A 22155-nucleotide genomic window follows, 5' to 3' on the forward strand; every position below is an offset into this window, starting at 1 on the left:
GTTTACTGAATTAAATTCATGACACTATAGAGGTGAATGAGAAGCATTGGTTTGAATTTGTAAAGGATGTTTTTTCTTTCTTATTCGTATTATTAATTTTTACTTTTTCCTCATTATAGCAATGAATACCAACATATTTTGTTATGATGAGAAAGTTTGTCATTAGCATAAATTAAGTTTGTTTGTTAATCATGAATAAAATGTCATTGTGACAAGAAGGCTTTCTTAACAATAAAAACATAATTAAAAAATAATTTACACATGCATTGTTATATATATATATATATATATATATATATATATATATATATATATATATATATATATATATATATATAAAGGTAATTTTTTGGGGCTTTTCCACCTTTAATTTTTGACAAGACAGCTAGGTGAGAGAGAAGGGGAAGACATGCAAGAAATTTGTCACAGGTCAGATTCGAAACCTTGACCTCTGCATCGAGGCATAAACCTCTCAGTATACAGTTTGTGCCCCTGCTCTACCACTGAACCAACCCGGTCACATTGATTGATTATATTAACTGTGCAATATCAAAGCAGAGTTGGCCTGATGTCATTTATTACTTTGCAAACATAACCATCTACCAACTAGTTTCCCAACAAACCACAAAATAAATGGAAATGAAAAAGCACTTTGCACTATATGCCTCATGGTATGGATTTTAGAGTAAAAACAATGATTAAATGTGTCACTTTAAATCATCTAGTTTGTTTATTAGTAACATCAGTGGTAGTAGTTTCACCAGTTTCATCAGTTGAATCAACTTGTCTCTTTTAAATTCTCATGTAATATGAACAGAGTTCAAAGTTGCAATTTCTAAAGCTTATCTCCATTATTGTTTTGTTAAATGATTAGATGTCATCTCATCTCACCTCCAAGATACTTCCACATTTTTCCAGCAGATGGTGATGTAGGCATTGGTTTACAAAATACCCAACTGTAACGTGTTTACAGTAATGTCATGTGTAACTGATAAAACAATTGGAAAATCATTAACTCTTCTAAAAGTCAGTTTATTAGTCTTTTTTTGCAGTATGCTGTTAAACTCCTTGAAAACAAATATATGTTGGGTGAACACCCACAACAAAGTGAATCCATTATAGTAACATGTTTGTCTCTATACACAACAAGATACTGTATGTCGGAAAAGCACCTTTATTCGTTTTGTTCATACATTTGGAAAAACATATTCTTGAGGAACAAATAAAGACATTGTTAACTGAGTTAATGAAAACAGAAACAGCCTTTTATTCTTTTCTCTTGAATACCTGAACACAAACTACATTTTCACACGTCAGCTCCTGTGGGTGGAAATAGGTATAGTTAGGGGGGGAACACTTAGAGCAGTAACAGTGTTAAAACTATCCTTATCATACTTAACAATCCCTTTCTGGTGTGCAATACATCACACTAATCTAACCCATTTCTCTTTTATCCATCAGCCCACGTTCTGGTTCAAATGATTCCACAAAAATCGAATTATCTTGACAGATACTGCCAACCCACCAGGAAGAGTTTGTTTCCTTCGATCCAGTGTTTCCAGCCACGGTTGGCCTTCTCTCCTTTCTGAGTGCACACCAGTTTGTCCCCCTCCCAGGTCACCAGACACTACAAGGCAACATATAGTACATTCATTAAACAATGGACTTAATTCATTATTTAATGCACTTAAAGTATTTTTGACTTTACACTGTGGTAAGGCATTTCCTCTGCCACTAAAATTGCATGCCTCCTCCTCTTACATGTCTATTTTTAGCACTCACAGGCTCACTTTTTAACCTAAAGGTTACTGCAGCTATGAAGACTCGCCAGTTTAGGATCCCCTTCATGTTGATGCTTTTAGTGTAGACACATTATAGATCCTCTTCTTCTGGCATAAACTTTGGCATGTACTAAATTAATAATCCTTCATACCCATAACGTGCAATAACCCCTCTAGGACTATGTATACTCGTACATTCTTTACTTTTTACACCCAAATTTACTCAAGGGGATGAATAGTATCTATCTATCTATGTATCTATCTATCTATCTATCTATCTATATATCTATGTATCTATCTATCTATCTATCTATCTATCTATCTATCTATCTATCTATCTATCTATCTGTATCCATCTATATATATATGTATCTATCTATGTATGTATCTATCTATCTATCTATCTATCTATCTGTAACCATCTATCTATCTATCTATCTATCTATCTATCTATCTATATGTATCCATCTATATATATATATATCTATCTATCTGTATCCAACTATATATCTATGTATCTATTATCTACATCTTTCTATCTATATATGTATCCATCTATATATCTATATCTATCTATCTATCTATCTATATATGTATCTATGTATCTATCATCTATCTATCTATATATGTATCTATGTATGTATGTATGTATGTATGTATGTATGTATGTATGTATCTATCTATCTAGATGTATCAGTCAGTGTTTCTCTGTGGAGTCTTAAAAGTGAAAATGGTCACTAATAAACTTATAACTGATGAATACTATCAACAAATAATTAGTTTAATACATTGTAATCTATTTCACTGGCCTGTAAAACACAATGCTTTATTTTTTCCCATTACCTCCACTTTGTTCATGAATTCAATTAAAAATGAATCTATTTTACGCTCACAACATTCCCTTTTGTCACTCGTGGCTTGATAATGAAAAATGGGAATGATAAAAGGCTTTCAGTAAATGCCTGCAGGTATCTGATGCACCATTGGCAATTTTGTCATTTTGTGCATTACATTGCCATTAGATGTCAGTGATATCATGAGAGGATGAAGATTTAAATAATATATCCAAGCCTCCCTTTTTTCCTTAACAGTGCATCACTGCTAGTCATCGGTCATGTTTTATCACTGGCACATTACTGTTGGCTGAGTCTGTTTTCAGAGACCATTTACCCTGAACACACTAAGATAACGTGTTCTCATGATCACACAAGGGGGGGAAAAATAGATAAACTATCACAGACTCTTTTCACTTCAAGGACTCATATATCAGCGGTCAACCCACCTTGATGTTTCTGTTGTCCAGTCCCTTAGTGCACTCATCAAACTCAACCCCTACAGTGAAGGCGAGCTCATAATTCCTGAAGGTGCTCAGTGTTTTGAAGTTGAACTTCTCTCCGTCTTGAGCTACCACTTTGGTCTGAGACAGCGAGATGGCAATTTTCCTTGTAGCAAAGTCAATATCTAGGGCCACAATAGAGAGACTTGTTTATTACAATCTTTTCAGAGCAGGCAGAATAGACAGTAGTTGCTCAATTATATTTTTTTACAGGAATAGATGAACTCACTCACTTCTATGTTTAATCTTAGAGTTGGCTCCTTTCTAGGAAATAATGTCTTGATTTCTGTATCATGGAAAGAAATCAAGACCTTATTTCCAGAAATGAAGTGAAATATATCTCATGTTCATGAGATATTATATGAAGTGACAAGAATCCGAATAATTTTAGTATTTGGCGTCATAGTTGTTGTATGCTCTGTATAATAATAATAATAATCTGTAAAATAATAATCTGCTGTGAAACAACACCACCAACATATAACACCAATAACACCTTTGGCTTTAGATTAGAATAAATAATAACACACAAGAAAGAAAGTTGGATGATTATGTTATTTGTTCAGTTGTCCAACCTGTAACATTACATTGAAACACCACTTTAACATATAACATCTCAAGAAAAATCAAACCCACCAAAATGAAAAATGTCTTACTCAACGCTTTCAAATATTCCTCAAATTTGTCATTGGTTTCCAGAATCCATGTCCCACTGAAGTCTGCAGGCATGCTGGCAGCTGGTGACGCTGTTGTGTGTGTAGACTTTAGACAGGGTATGGAGGGGGAAAGTGCAGGGTGTCCTCCTGCCTTTATGCGCGAGGCACCAAGGGCACGAGGGCAGAGAACTATTGATAAGTGAGTTTATAGCTTAAAGGGGATTGGCAGGGACCGTTTTTTTCAGAGGGGGAGGGGAAGATTCATCCTTTTCTTTCAGTCTTTACACAGCCAATGGGGAGGTTGCGAAAGGATGAGGGTGCCTACACACACACACACACACACACACACACACACACAATTGTGGCACTATCTTTGTGGGGACCCGTCATTGACATAATGCATTCCCTAGCCCCTTACCCTAACCTTAACCATCACAACTAAATGCCTAACCTTAACCCTTACCCTCACCCTAACCATAACCTAATTCTAGCCCTAATCCTAAAACCAAGTCTTAACCCTCAAACAACCCTTTAAACTTGTGGGGTCCAGCATTTTGGCCCCACAAAGCTGTCAGGACCCCACAAGTATACTGGACTCCTGGTTTTTGGACCCCACGAATATAGTTAAACAAGAACCCACACACACACACACACACACACACACACACACACACAGATACACACACACACTTAACATTTAAATGAGGTGCATATGCTCAAGAGATTCACAGGAAACTATGCATGTAATTGCTTAAAGTGCATTTCCTGCTTCCAGTAATCAATAAATGGGTCCTTCCTAATGGAACTCTGGGACATTATTAAAATATTCGTAACATTACCACCAGTGACCACAGTGTCGCCAAATTAAGCAGGACGAAAATCTTAAGGATTACAACTTGAACTACTGGGACTCAAGATGTCTCCTACTTCACTGTCCATTCTCTGTGGACACTATGAAGGCTAAGTGTCCATTAAACCATGGTTTGCTTTGCAAGTTAGTTGTGATGTCACAAAATCCTGCTCTAAGTAGGCTAGTGAGCACAGAGAAACAGAAGATAATGGTGAAACCAGTCTCCTGGTGTCAAATGCTGCACATTTAGGCCTACATCGTTCTGCACAGTGAAGATCAAACAGCCAAGTAAAGCAAAAATAAGATAAGAAAAACACATTTTTAAGCAGAAGGCCACTTTAAAATTAGGCAATGGCTGAAAAATCCTCTCCTGTGTGAAGCTGTTTGTTGATTGCTGATCGAAATAAGAGCTGAGTTACTGACTTCCCGCCAGACCATCCCTGCACTTAGTAGAAACGTTTTATTGAGAATAAATGCAAATGTAGTTTTTACCCTGGCGCCAGGCTCTGTTTCGACCTCTGTCTGACGCAATAATTTTTTTTTAACCCGCCCAAGCAAGAGCAGGGAGAGATCAATAACAACCCCTTAGGGGAACCATGAATAAACAGAGGCCGCAGGTAGCTGCCGGGCCGGTGTTGGGGCGTGAATGCACAAGAAGCGGCAGGAGGCTGCACAGCAGGGCGAGCAGCAGCGGCAGTGAATGAGCAAGTGAGTTGGACAGTTTATAATGACTGCCCAATCGGAAATGGCAATGCACAAAGTGAGCTGACAGATTAGCTGGTTCAGAGCACAGCGTGCCTTCAGATGTCTGGCCGAAGCTCCACAGGCTTCACTCACTGAAATCCTCAAGTAGCCTTGAGGCCCTTAAATTCTTTGTCCACGTTTGGAAATGCATTTTCGCATAAAAGGAGCTTCAACCAGCTGATCTGTGGGCCTGTGACACTTCAGTAAACAACAACCAATCTTTTTAATGGTTTGCCTGTTGTATGACCGAACTGCCAAACAAATCATGTCCCCGTTTCCAAACAACAAAAGAAACGACGCCGTTGTTGAGCACGGTTTACTTTATTGATTGATTCATTTCACTACCAATGCCACGTTCCCAAATGAATTGGGAGGGATAAATACACACATCACATTTGATATCCATTCTTGAGACTAAGCATCCGTAGCAAAGAAGTTTACAGCCCTCTCACACACACACACACACACACACACAGATTTTCATCTTTTTCCATACACAGCAATGATTCAAAGAACTAAATGAACCCACTGCTCTCTTATCTTCAATGCCATCTGTTATTTCATCAATCTGGCTCAACTGTCAGATCAGCATGTCCAACACATCTAAACTTGGTAATTAAAAGAGCACTTGCCCTGAGACATATTTACATTATTGCATTTTGTAATGTTACATGACACACACTGCCCCGCTCCTTTGAGTTGGCTTTGGCAACAGTATTGATGAAAAATAAATGTGTGTTTTTCGTGAAAATGATAGTCACAACGGAAATCACATGGGTAGATGGACACATGGAGAGATGTACAAATGACCAAAGGGGAAGTTGGATGGTACGTCAGAGGCATGGGCGTGGGGCGTCTCTGTAAGCCGATGGGGGACACCGTCTCGTCCAATAAGAGCCAGCTTAGGTCTTCTTGAAGACCTGCTTGCAAACAGCTCCTGCAGCTCTCAGCTCCTGCAGAGAAATCAAGACATTTGAAAGTTTTTAGATTTAAACAGATTTATTCTAGATTTGAACGGAGTCAGAATGTAATATTGACAAATTGGAATGCCGAGGAGAATGATTGCAGCTCATAAGCCCTGTAGGCCTACTGTCTTCCCTACACAGTACAATCACAGACAAATACTTGAACAATGGCTGTAACCCTTACATTACTTCAAACCTCTAATATTTATAATTGATTTGTGTCTATCCTACTGTCTACTTTATTCCCTTATAATGCCCATATTTAATGCTGTCTTTTTTTAAATACTTTATCCTTGCACTGCCATATAGTTTTTATATTTCTATGTCTACATTATTCTCTTATATTGTCCATATTTAATGCTGGTCTCTAGACTTTATCCTTGCACTATTGGACCTATTTGCACTACCACCATGACACACACTCTCGTAGAGCACCTTACCATGCCGACTGAATCACAGGGTCAGTCCCAGCCCTGTCACTGCAAGCATCTCATGCTTATACATCCCTTAGTACATTCATGTGGATTTTTTTTTATTTAGTATCTTTTCTTTAATTGTCCATGCTATTCATGCGGATTTGTTATTTTATCATCCTCTTTATGATGTATGTGTATGTTGTGTGTGATGTCTTTAAGCTACTGGGACCTTGAATTTCCCCTTGGGGATCAATAAAGTATCTATCTATCTATCTATCTATCTATCTATCTATCTATCTATCTATCTATCTATCTATCTATCTATCTATCTAAAAATGTGTCTGACTTATCAACAGTATTATAAGTAAGAGGGGCTGAGGATGTGTCAATTGTTAGTAAAGTATGAATTGAGACATTGGATGTGCAGTATGTTGAATCAATTAAGGTACTCCAAGAGGTCCGTTTTCTAACATACCTTCTGGCATCCACGTTGCAAAGTATTTTCTGCCACCAGAGGCCACTGTTGCTCTACATTCAAAACCCTCTCCCAGCTCTTGGGAACTTCCGACTAATAACTAATTTCATGGCCTCGGATTGAAAACATCTGTTGGCATCACTTAAACCAAATAATGTGGCAGATTATTTTTTCTTAGCTTTGATAGCAGTAATCACACACAGGGAAATCTGATAATGCTGAGCTCATGAAAATGCTAATGTGCTAGTCATTACTTTAGAGTCCTTTCAGATGCTAATGATTTCATTACAGACCACACTGGCAACGCACTTTGAATTTTACAGAGGAGATGTTTAAAGTTGTTCTAACAGAAATTAGATTGGAAAAGTCAAGATAATAACATGACAGTGGCTGATGTGGATGTGTGCTGGATCACTGGAGGTTTCAGTTAATAGCAGTCTCTCCCCACCCCCTCCCCCCCTTTAAACAGTATATCTTTAGATGTAGTTCCTTATGCAAAAATACATGGCAGTAAATGAGTTACATCCATATGCACCTCACAGGATAATGTTACTTCTGCTGGAGCTAGTGGGCCAATTCACAAGTCACACAAAATATGCACCGCGCATACAGTGCTGTGAGGCATTTCGGATTTGGATTAAAGTTTCCAAATTGCAGACATCAATATTCATGGCAGGAGCCGATGTTTTCTTACCAGATGAAGCTCATCTCCGTCCACCCAGTGGGTCCAGCCTCTTCCTTCGATCTCTCCCTTCTGCACACACACCAGCTTGTCTCCCTCCCAGGTGATGGTGGTCTGCATGAGGCCACAGGTCAGGGCGAAAATGGGGTCATATTACATGATGTGGATGCATGAGAATTTAAACAAGCACATGCTGAGTGAGAGGCTCAGTCGTCCTCCACCCGTTTAAAATAATTATTCCGATCAAATCTGCGCATACAGACGCACGTGACCCTTTTCTCTCAGCCACCCTCCAAACAGCTTAAATAGCTTATCTGTAATCAGCGTACAACAAAAAAAAGCTTTTTCAAGGGGGGCCGGATAATCTTTGATCCTATTCAGTATTCAGGGACACAATCTGATTCAAAGAATGTGACTCTAATTTCTCTGCCTCTCCCACTTCTTTTCCTGCAGTATCATCAATTCTTTGACACAAGCGTGAAAAATTGGAGGAAAGTTTTGTAAGTAGGTGGAAAGTTTTGTAAAAAAAAAAAAAAATAAAAAAATCTCACCACATTATAGTCTAGAGCGTTGCCACAGAGAGGTTTATACACCTACAGGTTTTGCACCAATGGGGGATCGGGAAGGTTTGACAGGTTTCTCAAACGTTTGAAACATGAATGCATCACGTGTACTTCACATTCCCTTTGGACACTCCAAATACTTACCATGCATTTCCTGTCATCCACTCCAGACAGATCCTCCTCAAACTCTTTGCCCACATAGAAGTCCATGTTGTAGTTTTTGAAGGTGCTGAGGGTTTTGATGATTATATGGTCCCCATTGTGGACAATGTCCTTGTCAGGCTTCAACAAGGTGGCGATTTTCCTGATGGCAATGTTTACTTCTGTAACAGGTCCCCGAGGAAGGTGAGAAAATGAACAAGAAACAGGAGAAGCAGGGCATTTTAGTGGACTCACACAGTTTCAGACACATACATGCATGTACGGATTTAAAATGAAGTTGGACGCAGCAGACCGTATGACATATTTTCAATCCAGCTTGTTTATTTTGAGGTGAAGTGGAACATTCCTGTTGAGTTCAAATTAAAAAATAAATAAAAAAATGCCAGATGTTGCTGACAATAACTATGGTTGTTACATAAAAGTAACTGAAAGATATTAAGTGTCACAACAAATCTGCATTTCTCTCATTGTTGTACAATGTGAGATATGAAACAAAATACGAGATGGTTGCAATCTTACTCCACTACTGTCGAAATATGAGGATTTCTATGAACGGTAGAGGATTATAATGCCAACTTTGCTATTAAGAGCTCTAATGATGATACGTTTGCTGCATGCCTTTACCTCCACCAGGCCTGTCCTCCACTGTCCCCTGCTACGTACTCACCAAGAGCCTTCAGATACTCCTCAAAGTTATCATTGGAAATCATTTTCCAATAGCCGTTCAAATCAGCTGGCATGTTGGCTGTTTGTTGCTCTGCTGCTTTCCCTACTCCTAGTGAATGATGACGAGGTCCACTGTGGACGGCTACTTGTGCCTGAGTGCACAACCTGCTGTCAAAAGCCCCAATTTGAACCAAATTCACTTTAATCCGATTACCTCCCACTTCCCTCCCCCGGTCGACTATACATAACCCCTCAATCCTCCCCCCCCTTTCCCTACATATTGTATGCTTGGAACATGCAGCATGCATACATAATGTAGACTGGCTTTGTGTGGGATTAGGATGAATACACCGTTTTTTTCAACTGACACAAGCACACTTACATATATGGAGTTCCACGTGTGGCAGATTTGCCCTGGTTCTGTTGTATAAGATGAGGCCGGTTTTAATCATGTTAAAATCATTTATGCGGGGCCTTCAACATTCAGCCTAATGGAATCAAAATCACACAAAAAGACCTATCAGAAAACGGATGCGCTTGTGGATGCGGCTGAGTGGAGCACACAGTGTGGGTAATATGCACAGCACAAAAGCAGAATCACCTGAGCTTAAAATGATCCAAAATGTAGCACAATAGGACTGTCATATCTTTTGTTTCGCCTAAATAACTCAATTAATTTGGTAATCTCTCTTTTAGGCCAGCTGCAGCAAACCCACTGCCTAAATCCTTTACTGACACCACACACACACACACACACACACACACACACACACACACACACACACACACACAGTCTTTTAAAGGATGCCAGTGAGTAGCAGTCACAGTGGCGCTTTCAACCATTGGCCTCAATGAGAAAACACCTCCGGTAGCCGAGCAACTGTCAGATTACTTTAAATCCTTTGGAGGAAAAAATACAGGCTTGTAGACACAGTGTGTGGATAATGGGGGAACTGAAAAGATAGATCCACAATGAGTTGCTGTTGGGAGGCTGCTGCAGAGTAGAGACACCAACAAAGACCTTCGTATGTGAGGAAATTTAAAACAAGATCCAGTTAAAATTTCTTCAATCAAAAACGTACCCATGAGGGCGTTCTGGTAGCCGAGTGATTAAGATGCACACTATCTAATCTACTATACACACACGGTGGCATTTTTTGTTCATATGATTCATGTTTTTTTTTTTTTTAAATTTTCTAATACATCTTAAGGTCAAACATTGAAATGCCTCTCTCTGTTTTAATAAAGATTGGTCGACTGTGTAAAACATCAAGGATAGAGATCAAACAATGAAAAGTCCAGGACTTTACTGCTTTATCTCTGTCAAAGTCTGATATGTTGTATTTTTATATAATATATATATGAATGGTAAAACAAAACTAGTCGTCTTGTTAGGGTGGGATTTGGGTTGGGGGTACTTGGACTTGTGACCTCATTATTTCTAAAATTGTGGTTATGGTTATCATTTTATACATTTAGACAGCTACAAGGTAAAAAAAAAAAAAAAAAAAAAAAAAAATCAGATAACAATATTTCAAATATACAGGTTTTTATTTACATTTATCCAACTCTGCCATGATGTGAAATGTGTAAAACTACAAAGGATGAAAAACCTTTAGGAAAGAAATGTTCATTGACACAAAGATGGGGACTGGTACTTGCAATGTGTATGATTAAAAAAAAAAAAAACACACATTATGTGGCCGGGTTGGTTCAGTGTCAGATCAGGCGCACATGTACTGAGAGGTTTATGCATCTGCATGTCTTCCCTTTCTCTCTTTCCTTTCTCACCTAGCTGTCCTATCAAAAATTAAAGGCGGAAAAGCCACCCCCCAAAAAAAGACAGCACTGTGTAGATGCTTCCTACTGAAAACAAGTGATGCCTGGAGGAACACTTTTCGGTGTGCTTCTAGGCAGGTTGTGCAAACAGTGCAGTGGAACTTAACAGAGCTCCCAGTCCCTGAAGAGAGGCACTTATCTTTGAGTGAATTCACACTTCAAAAAGGCCCGTGTTCAGCTCAACGCTGCGGCCGTCCATCTATCAGTCATCCAGACTCTTTACTGGCTGTGCCTGTTTGGCGAGCGGCCTCAGCACTGTGCCTTTATTTCTTCTCTCGCTGTCCTCCGTGTAGAGGTTGTGCTGGTGAATATATTCGATCACAGAGTCTGGGATCAGGTATTTCACACTCCGATCCCTTCTCAGAGCCCGGCGGACCTCTGTGGCGCTCGTCTCGTTCCTCACCCATTCCCTCACCAGGAAAATGTTTTGACGCTGCCGCGAGAGCGTGTCCGACTCGTGCACGGCCCGCTCGGGCTGAAGCCCCCCTCGGCTGACGCAGACGAGGCCGAAGCGCCCGGCCACCTCCTCCACGTGGTCGTCCCGCCACAGGCCGGGGATCTTGAAAGTGTCGAGGAAATCGGCCCCACACAGGAGCTTCAACTGGGGACAGGGGCCTGAGGGGAGAGGCAGAGTAAGATACCGCTTACTTTACTAACCAAGCAATCTTTGAATATTTACCATAAAAAAAGGATGACACAATAAAACATGGCACGGCATTAGGGCTGGGTTACCGAATTTAATACTTTTAAGACACCGACCCAGTAGCCTCTAATGTATCGAATATCGAAAATTGCCTTGTCATTCAATACCCAATTTCAATACCTAGATAGAGAGCAATATAAAAACAATGAGCTAGTGGTGGACTAGCAGAGGAACAGGATAAAACCCAAAGTTGTAGCCATGACTAAAAATTCTAAAACATGGATGCTTAACGGTCAGTGTAACGCTTATCAGTTCAATTTTCTAAGCACAAACGGACATTTGGAAAAACAGAAAAATTGGTTTCAATATCCAATTTTCATTTTTTTTCTGCCTTGACAAATTAAAAAAATTGGATCTTTAAACTGTTACAGAAGAACTAGGTCACAGAATTTTTTTATTTAGAAAATTACAAAATTGCGTCTGGGCTCCAATTATTCAATACTGCAATGGTATTCTCTCCCTCGTTCCGCCTAGCTACGCCCCCCCCCCCCCACTCAAAACCATCATTTGCAAGCACCTCTGACTCCAAAGTCTATCGGTTTGTTTTTTACTCCAAATGCAGTTAATGACCTGCATATTCCGCATAGTAGAGGAAGAGAATACCATTGCAGTATTGAATAATTGGAGCCCAGACGCAATTTTGTAATTTTCTCAATTTCTGATCCTAGGAATAAAAACAGAAAATTGGAAAAACAGGTCAAAGATACAATTTTTAAATTTTTTTTTTTTTTTTTTTTTTTTAAATTGGATATTTGAACCCATTTTTCAGTTTTTCCAAATGTCCGTTTGTGCTTACAAAATTGAACTGATAAGCGTTACACTGACCCTTAACACACACATCTTCAACCCGGCAGCACAAAAGATCACCACAGTTTCAAGATGGGTGTCCAAGATAAGTGTCACCAACTCGGTTTCCAACCAAATGTGAAATATGGTCACCGTCTCCCCTTCTGTTTCGGAGTTATGGTGTTGAATAATGGACAGAAAGGTGTTGTCGCAGTGAAGTCGACCTTTGGGATTTAAAATGTCACAACCTCATAATTTATCCTATTAGACATGTGTGTAATATTTTGTTATTATTAGCATATGAATTCTTGAGTTATGGCCAAAAATGTGTTTTCTGAGGTGACAGTGACATATGACCACCAAAATGTCCAAATCCTTGAGTCCAAGTGGACGTTTGTGCCAAATTTATAAAAATTATCTGAAGGTGTTCCTGAGATATCGTGTTCACGAGAATGGGACAGACAACCTTAAATAATGCCTCCGGTGTCGGCTGTCACCTGCGCCGAGGCATTAAAATGCCTATTATTCAAAATTCTTCTTTAAGATACTTTATGATGCTTATTGAAGTAAAGATTTTCCCAAAACAATAAAAACAAGCTGGCCTAAACTCAGACCCCCCTGAATCCCAAAAAATAAATCATTCTGTGATCGGCCTGTGCACTTAATCATTGATATTTTTTCTGAGCATTTATGATGGCAACGACTGACATAATCCTCAAGTAGTGCTAGTTTTTAATTCATGGAAACAGTCCAGTGGGTGTTTGCAAACTGGCTAGTTCACGATCAACAACAAAAAAATGACAATCCCATAATAATAAATGACTGAACTGTCTCCTCAAAGAGAGCTCATACTGTTGAGAAGCAAAATTCAAAAACTGTAGGTATTAGTGAAAAAACATTTTAAGTATGGACCAGGCAGATGAAAAATACAACATTAAAAAATTTACTTAGTAGTTTTTTTTTTTTTAATGACACAACTTAGATATTCATGGTGCTGGAGGCTACAGCAAAATATAACAGCAATTACTCTGGGAGTAAAATATGTTATGCACTTATTTTTGTGATAGATCTATTCCAATCCTATTTCTAGATAAACGTCATTAGATCATTAGATTTAGGCAGTGTGGTGCCCAAAATAAATATTGTCTTTAATGACTTTAAGAAATCATAATCCAGGAAAATGTTCCTGAGAGAGAGAGAGAGAGAGAGAGAGAGAGAGAGAGAGAGAGAGAGAGAGAGAGAGAGAGAGAGAGAGAGAGACACACACACACACACACACACACACACACATCAAAGTATTAAACCTATCCCTAATACTCTTTAACCACTGTTGGTCAGGACCACAGAGCACCATTAGGCTTCTACTTCGCTAAGCACAGGCACATTCTGTAAATCTTTAACTCTAACTCTGTTACGGTTAAGGCTTATTAAAGATAATATGATACAGTAATATGCTGAAAAGAGAGAAAAGAGCCTACAGGTGAATCTGTAAGACTTCATGGCAATTCATCAAATAGTTGCTGAGATGTTTACATTTATTTTTTTATTCTATTTAAAAAAAATGACATTATCATCCCAAAATGAGAGATATTCACAGCCAATGCCACAAATTAAAACCAAATATGAAATGCCTGGAAACAGTCAGGGGTCAAAGTTCCCAACAGTCAGAGGTTCTTACCTGAGAGGGGAGTCGTGGTTCCACTGAAGTCGTCGTGCATTCCTGTGCTCTGCTCATACTCCTCCAGAATCCGCCCATAATGATACCTGTCCAACAACCAGAAGTATGAGAGAAAGAGACGGATAATTTATTTTTTGGGGATTTTAGAAACTGTAATACAGTTTTTTTCTTATTCTAATTGTGAGCATTTCTTCTTCTATCTTCTGTTGAGTAGCTAGCTGTGTATTCATTTATTATTTTTCTTACTCTGTTTATGCATGTGCATAGGCAAATAGTTTTTCAATCTAACCATCATGCCAATAAAGCATTATCAAACTAATGATATTCAAACGGAATATCAATGAGCCACAGAGGATCTTATCAAGAAAAAAAGGAAAAACTGTTTTCAAGTAAAGCTGCTTAAAGATGTTATGGCACATTTGAGTGTGTGTGTGTGTGTACTTGTGACGTGGCCTGCTCACAGCCTCTGGACAACAACAGGCCACTTCATGCCTTGATCAGCACCCGTGTTGTGCAAACACTCATGAGGGGATTTGTGAGAAATGCAAAGCAGGGAAGAAGGAGAGGAAATCAAATGGAAGCAGTCCAATGATGCAAGTGTAAGAGACCTTTTCTAAAATAAGCCTAAATACTGTACTGTACACATTTTTCCATTACATCACTCATTCCCTTGGGTCAGCTGCAAATACTGTAGATTTCGTATTTCTGCACAGTAAATATAACTTACCAAGGTTCATGTTTTTGTTACATGTTAAACGTTGGTTCCGGTTAGTTTTGGTTTCACACTGCAGTTATGCAAGCGCACTAAAGAACTACACATGACATAACTACGTCCTGTCTTCATCACATACGTGAGCTGTGTCTCCCGATAGTTGTAACTGATTGGTTAGACGGGTTTCCCCCGTCCTCTCGTATGCTCTCTATAGTGTCAGAGTTTTTTTTTCTCCAGCTGACTGCTGCTCTCCTAATGCTAGCGCGGCTCTTTTTGTTTTGTTTTGATGCGTTGTCAAGAAGCAAGGGAACTTGACTTGGGTTTTGAGGAGCTGCAGCATTTGTTCAGAGACAAACTGAAACCTACACGGTACATTTACTACAACTTAACAAGTGAACTGCTTATCTCTTCTCTGCTCTGATAGCCGACAGCTGTCTGCTCTGAGCGCATCCACCGTCATTCTCTCTCTCTATCACGTGCAAACTAAGCTGTTCCTTAATAATAATAATAATAATAATAATAATAATAATAATAATAAATTACATTTATATAGCGCCTTACGACGCCAGACGCACATCAGCTCGGTAGAGAGGGAGGGGAACATGTTTTAAGTGGTGGGGGGAACCGGAGCACCAGGAAACCCACGCAGACACCGGGAGAACAGAAAGGCCCAGGAACCCTGTACTTCTAACACGACGACTGCCAGAAAGTCCGAACCATCCATAAAATGCGGTAACGAACTACACACTAGAAACGAAGCGGACATTGGTCAGACCAACTTTCGGCTGTTGAGTCCGGGGGAGGTTTCACACCTTTCATTTTGGTTCGGATCAAACTAAAAAGGCCGAAAGTCTGGACCGATGAGGTAGGTGTGAAAGCCCCCCATAGAGTGGGCCGATTAATAGACATGTCTTATTCACATCACAATTGCCTCCCTTCGCCCATATTCGTGTCCCAGACAGCCTTTTGCAACTACACCATTCCTACTCTGCCGGTAAATTTAACAGCAGGTGCGGCTGATTTCACCTAATAAAAAAACAAACAAACAAAAAAAAAAAACAGACCTGACATACAGTAGGTCCAGTCTAGTCTGGCAGCCCCCCAAGAGACCAGAACCTGGCAACATGGTGTTTCATAAGCAGCTGAAGTTGGCATGAAGCAGGGCGGACAGAGGAGCAGCAAAAGAGTGTGCTCTCGGCTGGTGCTCTGGTTAAACTAGGTCATGTCAGCAGAGAAAATAGATTTGTCATATATCCCATCAAGAATGAAGAAGGCTGTAACAGGACACGGTAAAAGCTAATGGAAACAAATGGCAGCTACTGGGTGGCGGATATACTGGGAAACAAGATGCACTTTGTTCTGCCAACACAGAAAAACAACTGAAGGTACTAAGGAAGGAGGTCAAAGTCTGATATTATCCTATAATTCTTGCACACTCTTGCATGGAAACCTACTTTTTTCAAATGAGGCAATGTGAACTCTAACGTTGCTATAAAATTGTTTTATACCTCATGGTGACCACAGTCTCCGTCCAGTCTGGCTGCTGGCTCTCCCATTCATCAACCGTGACCCAGTTGGAGCTCTGGAGCGCCAACTTTGCCATGGCGATTCGGTGCTTTGCCAGTACCAGGCCTTGCTTCCCATAGCCGTCACTCACTGGAGACACGATGCCACCCACCACCTGGTACTGACCTGAAGGGAGAGAAGAAGATTAATACCGTTTTTCTGGGTCGTGACAGCCGATACGGACGTGGAATATAAATCAGAAGATGAAGTCATCTCTGAGACACTGATGTTAATATTATTAGACAAATGCTACAATTGATCTTTTTGAAACAGGGTGATGAAGGCGCTTTATCGTGACATGAAGTATTAACCTATATCATGCTTAAATAATGAGTTTTTAAAACTTTTAGAGGGGAATACAGAAACAAATTGTGTTAATTCTAGTGTTTCAAACAAATGTATTTGCAACTCCAAACTTCTCCATTTTTTGATGGTTACTCTCTAACTAGTCAGCTGATGTCTAATAGGTGAGGGGTCAAAGGGAAGCTGTAAGAGCATTATTTAGGTTCCTGCCCACTGAAATGCCGCACTGTGCACAGATTCATAAAGCATCTTAGACTAAGAGAGAGCTGACTCAGGACCAGTAAAACTCTCAAGTTATAATGATGCTGTTGTGACCATGTGACCGGGCTAGAGCAGCTTTGGAGGTAAATGGGCCTGGGTTTATATAAAGGAGGCCGTATCTGCTGACTTGGTTGTTAATGGTTACATGGTGTGGCATCACATGACAAGACACACAGCCTGGGGTGACTGAAAACAGGTCAACAAGGAGTGCAACTGAGGTCCCTGCAACATCAGAAAGAATGACATATAACTGTTTGTATATTTGTAAACAATCAATACAATTATTATTATGGATTCTTCTTGTGACAATGTGGGGTGTTGCTGCATTAATAGATATTTAGGCCACTAGGGGGCAACATGGTTACACAACAAGCTGAAAAACAAAGCCCTGTCATTGTAAAATTATACAGTTGGTATGGCTAATGTGCTAGCAAATAGCCTACTTTTACATCAGGGAAGACACAAAGCCACTTTAGCGTACGTATGGAAGCCTCATTCTCCTTTGAGCTTTTGGATTCAACCAACTCATAAGACAAATATCTGCATCTTTAGCTTGCTAAGTGCTCAACCTTCTTTTCCAGAAAGTCTCTAACTTGGTCTGTTTGGTGCTGGATATATCAGAGAATGATGGTTTATCAAGGCTTGTTTTCCTGGAAACAGCTGCTGCTGGAACCGAGGCTGATGAAACTGGCGAGACTGAACCAAACAGTAAATTTGTAGGCCCTAAAAGAAAAACAGTGAGCTAGAGTCTAAAACGCTCTGTAGTGCTGCAGAGTTGGCTCATAATTCTATATAGGTTCATCAGTGTGACAAAACATTTCACAACACCCAATTATTTGTTTATCGTTAATATAAAGAATATTAATCGGTGGTCCTTAGCTTATGCCGTAGCCTTCGTAAGTGGCCTGAGGTTTATACTTGTGCGCTGGTGTGTCTGCGTCATTCTAGCCTATCTCCTTAAGAGAATAGCAGACCCGGCATGTGTTTGTGTGTGTGTACTGGAGAGTGTGTGGTAGAGCGAGTAAGAGTGACGGGGATTAGCTTCAGAGCGAGTACCAACTCCTGCGGTGAAGACGGAGAAACAAAGTATCTCCCCTGTGTTTTCTGACCACGGTAGGAAATCTATAGCAGGAAAAGTCATAATTCTTCTTTATTTCATGTTGTTTACAGAGAAGAAGAACCAGGAAATGAGTTGGGGGAAATGCAACGCTACCAATTAAGGCTGGGTGAGAAAATCAAATATCACAATATTTTTGACCAAATACCTCGATATCGGTACCGCAACGATATTGTAGTGTTGACTATCGGTGCTTTCACTAAATATTTACACAATGAGATTTTTGACAAATAATCATCAGTAATGTGGATATAATGACTAAGTGGGTAAAGGCAAATAATAGAACAGTTACCACAGTCTGATAAGTTTAGAAAATGACATCACTTTACTGTAATGCAACCTTTAAAACCTTAAAAAGACAACACTTATGCCATATTACGATATCAAGATATCCAAAATCTAAGACGATATCCAGTCTCATATCACGATATCGATATAATATTACACAATATATTGCCCAGCCCTACTACCAAGCCACGGCAGAGCGGACCAATCACAGTTGTAGCAGTCTGTATCGTCACGAAGCGTAGTTACATTTTTTGAGAGGTGCACGTCAGGCTATGGCGTAGGGTCCATATTTACACATACCTACGGCATGGATTTAAAGCAGAAACATAAATCCGGCTTTATCGCAGCACTTTTACAGGAGCTGCTTTGACCATAAAGGTCACCCAGAAAGTCAAATCAAACATACAAACGATTAGCAGACACAGTGTCTGTGACGTCTGGATCTGACCTGTGCTGTGCATGTGGTCTCTGGCCAGCTCAAACAGCCTCATGTGCTGGTTTGTGATGGGATTAAAGGAGCCGCAGGCTAGCAAGACTAGCGGAACACGGCGGGTGGCCATGTTGGTTTACCCCCTCACACCAGTGTCAAAGAACCTTGGAGGAAAGCAGAAGAAAGAGTTAGAAACATTGTGGGAGTCGGACGATGGGATGCAAAAGGTGAGAAGACTGCAGGAGGCTAGCATTAGAGTGGGCCCTTTTCTTCTGGAACATTCTAAGGGATACTGTGCAGAAAAACTTTATAAATCTACAAGTTCTTTTGTACTTTTAAGTACTTGCAGTGCTGAAACATTTTTCAGAAGTTCACCTTAGTTGCATTTAACTCAACAAGCTATTCGTCATTTGGTGGGAGTTTTTAAATCCCAAAGCACCCTACGATAGATGAGTACAACGTTAGTATAGGTGGCCCCAGTGAGCAACCCATAGCCCAGCCATTCCCTGGCCATTTATCATTGGGACACCCAAAACAGTTAGAAACACTGGCAAGAAATAAATGTGGTGGCATTTTGCCAGGGTGCCAGACACTGGAGGAGGGGAACAACTGCAGTGGCATTTTGTTTTTATGTGTACATAAATGTGTAGAAAGCCTTGAGGGAAATTAACACTAGACCCCGTCCACACATTAGTTGGAAATATGGTGTATTTCAACCAGCCTCTCTGGCAGCTATCCAGCCATCATTTGAAGAACTTATTCTACTTGAACCATCACCTTATTGTGGTGGAGAGGTTTGTGTGTCTCTGTGAACCTGAGGGCTGTGTTGTCTGGAGCTTTGTGCTCCTGGTAGGGTCCCCCAAGGCAAAGTGGTCTCAGGTGAGGGGCCAGACAAAGAATGGTTCAAAAACCCTATATACAAGGTAGAGATGGAGTGACCCTGCCCGGAGGAAACCCGGGGCCCCCGTCTGGAGCCAGGCCCAGACGGCGGGCTCGTCGGCGAGCGCCTGGTGGCCGGGTTTGCCACGGAGCCCGGCCGGGCACAGCCCGAACAAGCTACGTGGCTCCCATCTCTCCAGCCCATGGGCCCACCACCTGTGGGAGGAACCGCTGGGGTCGGGTGCGCTGCCACATGGGTGGCAGTGAAGGTCAGGGGCCTCGACGGACCAGACCCGGGCAGCAGACGCTGGCTCTGGGGACGTGGAACGTCACCTCTCTGTTGGGGAAGGAGCCGGAACTGGTGCGGGAGGTGGAGCGCTACCGGTTAGATCTGGTGGGGCTTACCTCTACGCACACTACGTCTCGGTTCTGGAACCGTACTCCTGGATAGGGGTTGGACTCTTTTCTTCTCCGGAGTTGCCCAAGGTGTGAGGCGCCGGGCGGGTGTGGGGATACTCACAAGCCCCGGCTGGCGCCCGATCGTTGGAGTTTACCCGGTGGGCGAGGGTCGCCTCCCTACGCCTGCGGGTTGTGAGGGGGAAAACTCTGACTGTTGTTTGTGCGTATGCACCAAACAGGAGTTCGGAGCATTCGGCCTTCTTGGAGACCTTGAGTGGAGTCCTGCATGGGGCGCCAGTGGGGGACTCCATTGTTCTGCTGGGGGACTTCAACGCACACGTGGGCAATGATGGAGACAACCCAAGGATGTCTAATTGATTTTGTATTAGGACCATTGCTCATCTACTGTATACAATTGATGCCTTAGATAAGGAAGACAATAAACAAACCTTCATTGGAGAAAAACCTCTTTAGGTTTGTATGTTTTCACAACACAGTTGACAATAATGAATGCAGTGTTGCATGTGCACGGTGTTCACTGTCTGACTTTAAATCAGTAACTTCCTGTAAGAAACGGAGTAGTTCTATGGTCCAGGGTTGTGACAGGTGCACGCTACGTGCAACAGACCTGTGTCGCCTGTTAGCAGTTCAGCTATTTAAAGTTCATAGTTTTACGCTGTTAGCAGTTCAGCTATTTAAAGTTCATAGTTTTAAGCTATTAGCCGTAGAAACTAGGAGTTGCTGTGTTTTTTGGCAGTTGTTACAGTGCAATTTAAGCAAGAGGATAGCAAACAAATTCCAACACCGTTCAGTCAACGAAGCCTTGTCATTGAACTAACAGCTAACATTAATTAGCCTAACGGACCAAACTACGTGCAAGGCGACACACACACACACACACACACATTCGAATGAATGTACGAATGAAACTGAATAGTAGTAGCCTGCATTTAAACGGTGACATTACAAAAACTAAATGTTTAGAAGGAATGATAGCTATATTAGTTTACCTTCTTTTCATTCTGTTTAGTCAGTGTGTCACACTCTTCCCACTCCGCCGTTCTGAGCAGCTCTTGCTCGATGGTTCCGCAGAGAAAAACTGGTTGAATTGCGACCTCTAGTGGAAGAAGGTTATTCTGAGGGACGGAGCTCTCCATGGTACTGAAACACACTGTACAAACACAGTAAGACAGTAACATTGTCATTCTACACTACTTGTGTGTGACCAGTATTAAATTGTTGTACTGAGTTGTTTTTTTAAAAATATGTTTTTGTGCATCTGTGGGTAAGGAAAAACGTCTCCCCAGAAGAAACCTACTATAATCATAAACTGACCTTTACAGCAGTGAAGCATCAAACCCCCACATGCTCCTGGTAACCTTTCATTCCATTGTTGTGAACTGATTGTAAGATGAAAAGGAGAAGCTTTGTCAAACACTAATTGACTGTCTGACAATGGCCGTACAGCAAATGGCTTTTCCAATACCCCTGCTTTATTGCAGCGGGACAAGAATAACATTAAAAGAATGCAAAGGTTCAAGTAAGTGCTATGGCATTTCACACACCATTGGTATACCACTAGTACAAATACAGTAAAACTCTGACCAATGAAGACATTATGGCTGCAGGAATTGGTCGCTTTTAAGAGGATGTTGTTTGACTTGGATGGAATGACATCTGGCTGTAGATGTTTTACCTGATGTGTTTAGTATTCTGACTCTGAGGGATTTGCTGTTTCAGTTGTTTTGTGTTAGTAGTTAGTGTTTTTGTGTATTTTGTAATGGCATGTATGTGTGGTTGTACTGCTGCCTGCCTTGGCCAGGACACTCTTGAAAAAGAGATTTTTAATCTCAACGAGTTTCTTCCTGGTTAAATAAAGGTTAAATAAAAATTGAAAA

General features: G+C 40.7%; 2 protein-coding genes across 2 annotated transcripts; both read right to left on the reverse strand.

Moving 5' to 3' along the window:
• Positions 1 to 1266: 1266 nt before the first annotated feature.
• Positions 1267 to 21351, reverse strand: LOC114565191 (uncharacterized). The gene is made up of 12 exons (XM_028593091.1): positions 21268 to 21351; positions 18998 to 19143; positions 16523 to 16706; positions 14303 to 14400; positions 11343 to 11750; positions 9298 to 9405; positions 8613 to 8791; positions 7918 to 8019; positions 3774 to 3879; positions 3064 to 3242; positions 1526 to 1627; positions 1267 to 1320 (listed from the first exon to the last, which is right to left on the reverse strand). The coding sequence occupies exons 2-12, from the start codon at positions 19107 to 19109 to the stop codon at positions 1267 to 1269; spliced, it is 1632 nt and encodes a 543-aa protein (XP_028448892.1). The 5' UTR covers positions 19110 to 19143; positions 21268 to 21351.
• Positions 6238 to 9414, reverse strand: rbp1.1 (retinol binding protein 1, cellular, tandem duplicate 1). The gene is made up of 4 exons (XM_028593927.1): positions 9298 to 9414; positions 8613 to 8791; positions 7918 to 8019; positions 6238 to 6320 (listed from the first exon to the last, which is right to left on the reverse strand). The coding sequence occupies exons 1-4, from the start codon at positions 9368 to 9370 to the stop codon at positions 6270 to 6272; spliced, it is 405 nt and encodes a 134-aa protein (XP_028449728.1). The 5' UTR covers positions 9371 to 9414; the 3' UTR covers positions 6238 to 6269.
• Positions 21352 to 22155: the final 804 nt, after the last annotated feature.

Source organism: Perca flavescens, chromosome 12 (genome assembly GCF_004354835.1).
Source record: "Perca flavescens isolate YP-PL-M2 chromosome 12, PFLA_1.0, whole genome shotgun sequence".
Classification (NCBI taxonomy): Eukaryota; Metazoa; Chordata; class Actinopteri; order Perciformes; family Percidae; genus Perca; species Perca flavescens.

Bases quoted from the DNA above. Each gene is read 5' to 3' on its own strand.
- rbp1.1 (XM_028593927.1), bottom strand. From the start codon at position 9,370: ATGCCAGCTGATTTGAACGGCTATTGGAAAATGATTTCCAATGATAAC. The intron at 8,020-8,612 runs GTAAGTATTTGG...GGCCTCATGCAG, and splicing joins TGGATGACAGGAAATGCATG to ACCACCATCACCTGGGAGGG. The intron at 6,321-7,917 runs GTAAGAAAACAT...ATTTCTCTGCAG, and splicing joins ACGGAGATGAGCTTCATCTG to GAGCTGAGAGCTGCAGGAGC.
- LOC114565191 (XM_028593091.1), bottom strand. From the start codon at position 19,109: ATGGCCACCCGCCGTGTTCCGCTAGTCTTGCTAGCCTGCGGCTCCTTT. The intron at 14,401-16,522 runs GTATAAAACAAT...CTCATACTTCTG, and splicing joins GAGACTGTGGTCACCATGAG to GTTGTTGGACAGGTATCATT. The intron at 1,628-3,063 runs GTGGGTTGACCG...GTTGCCTTGTAG, and splicing joins TGGACAACAGAAACATCAAG to TGTCTGGTGACCTGGGAGGG.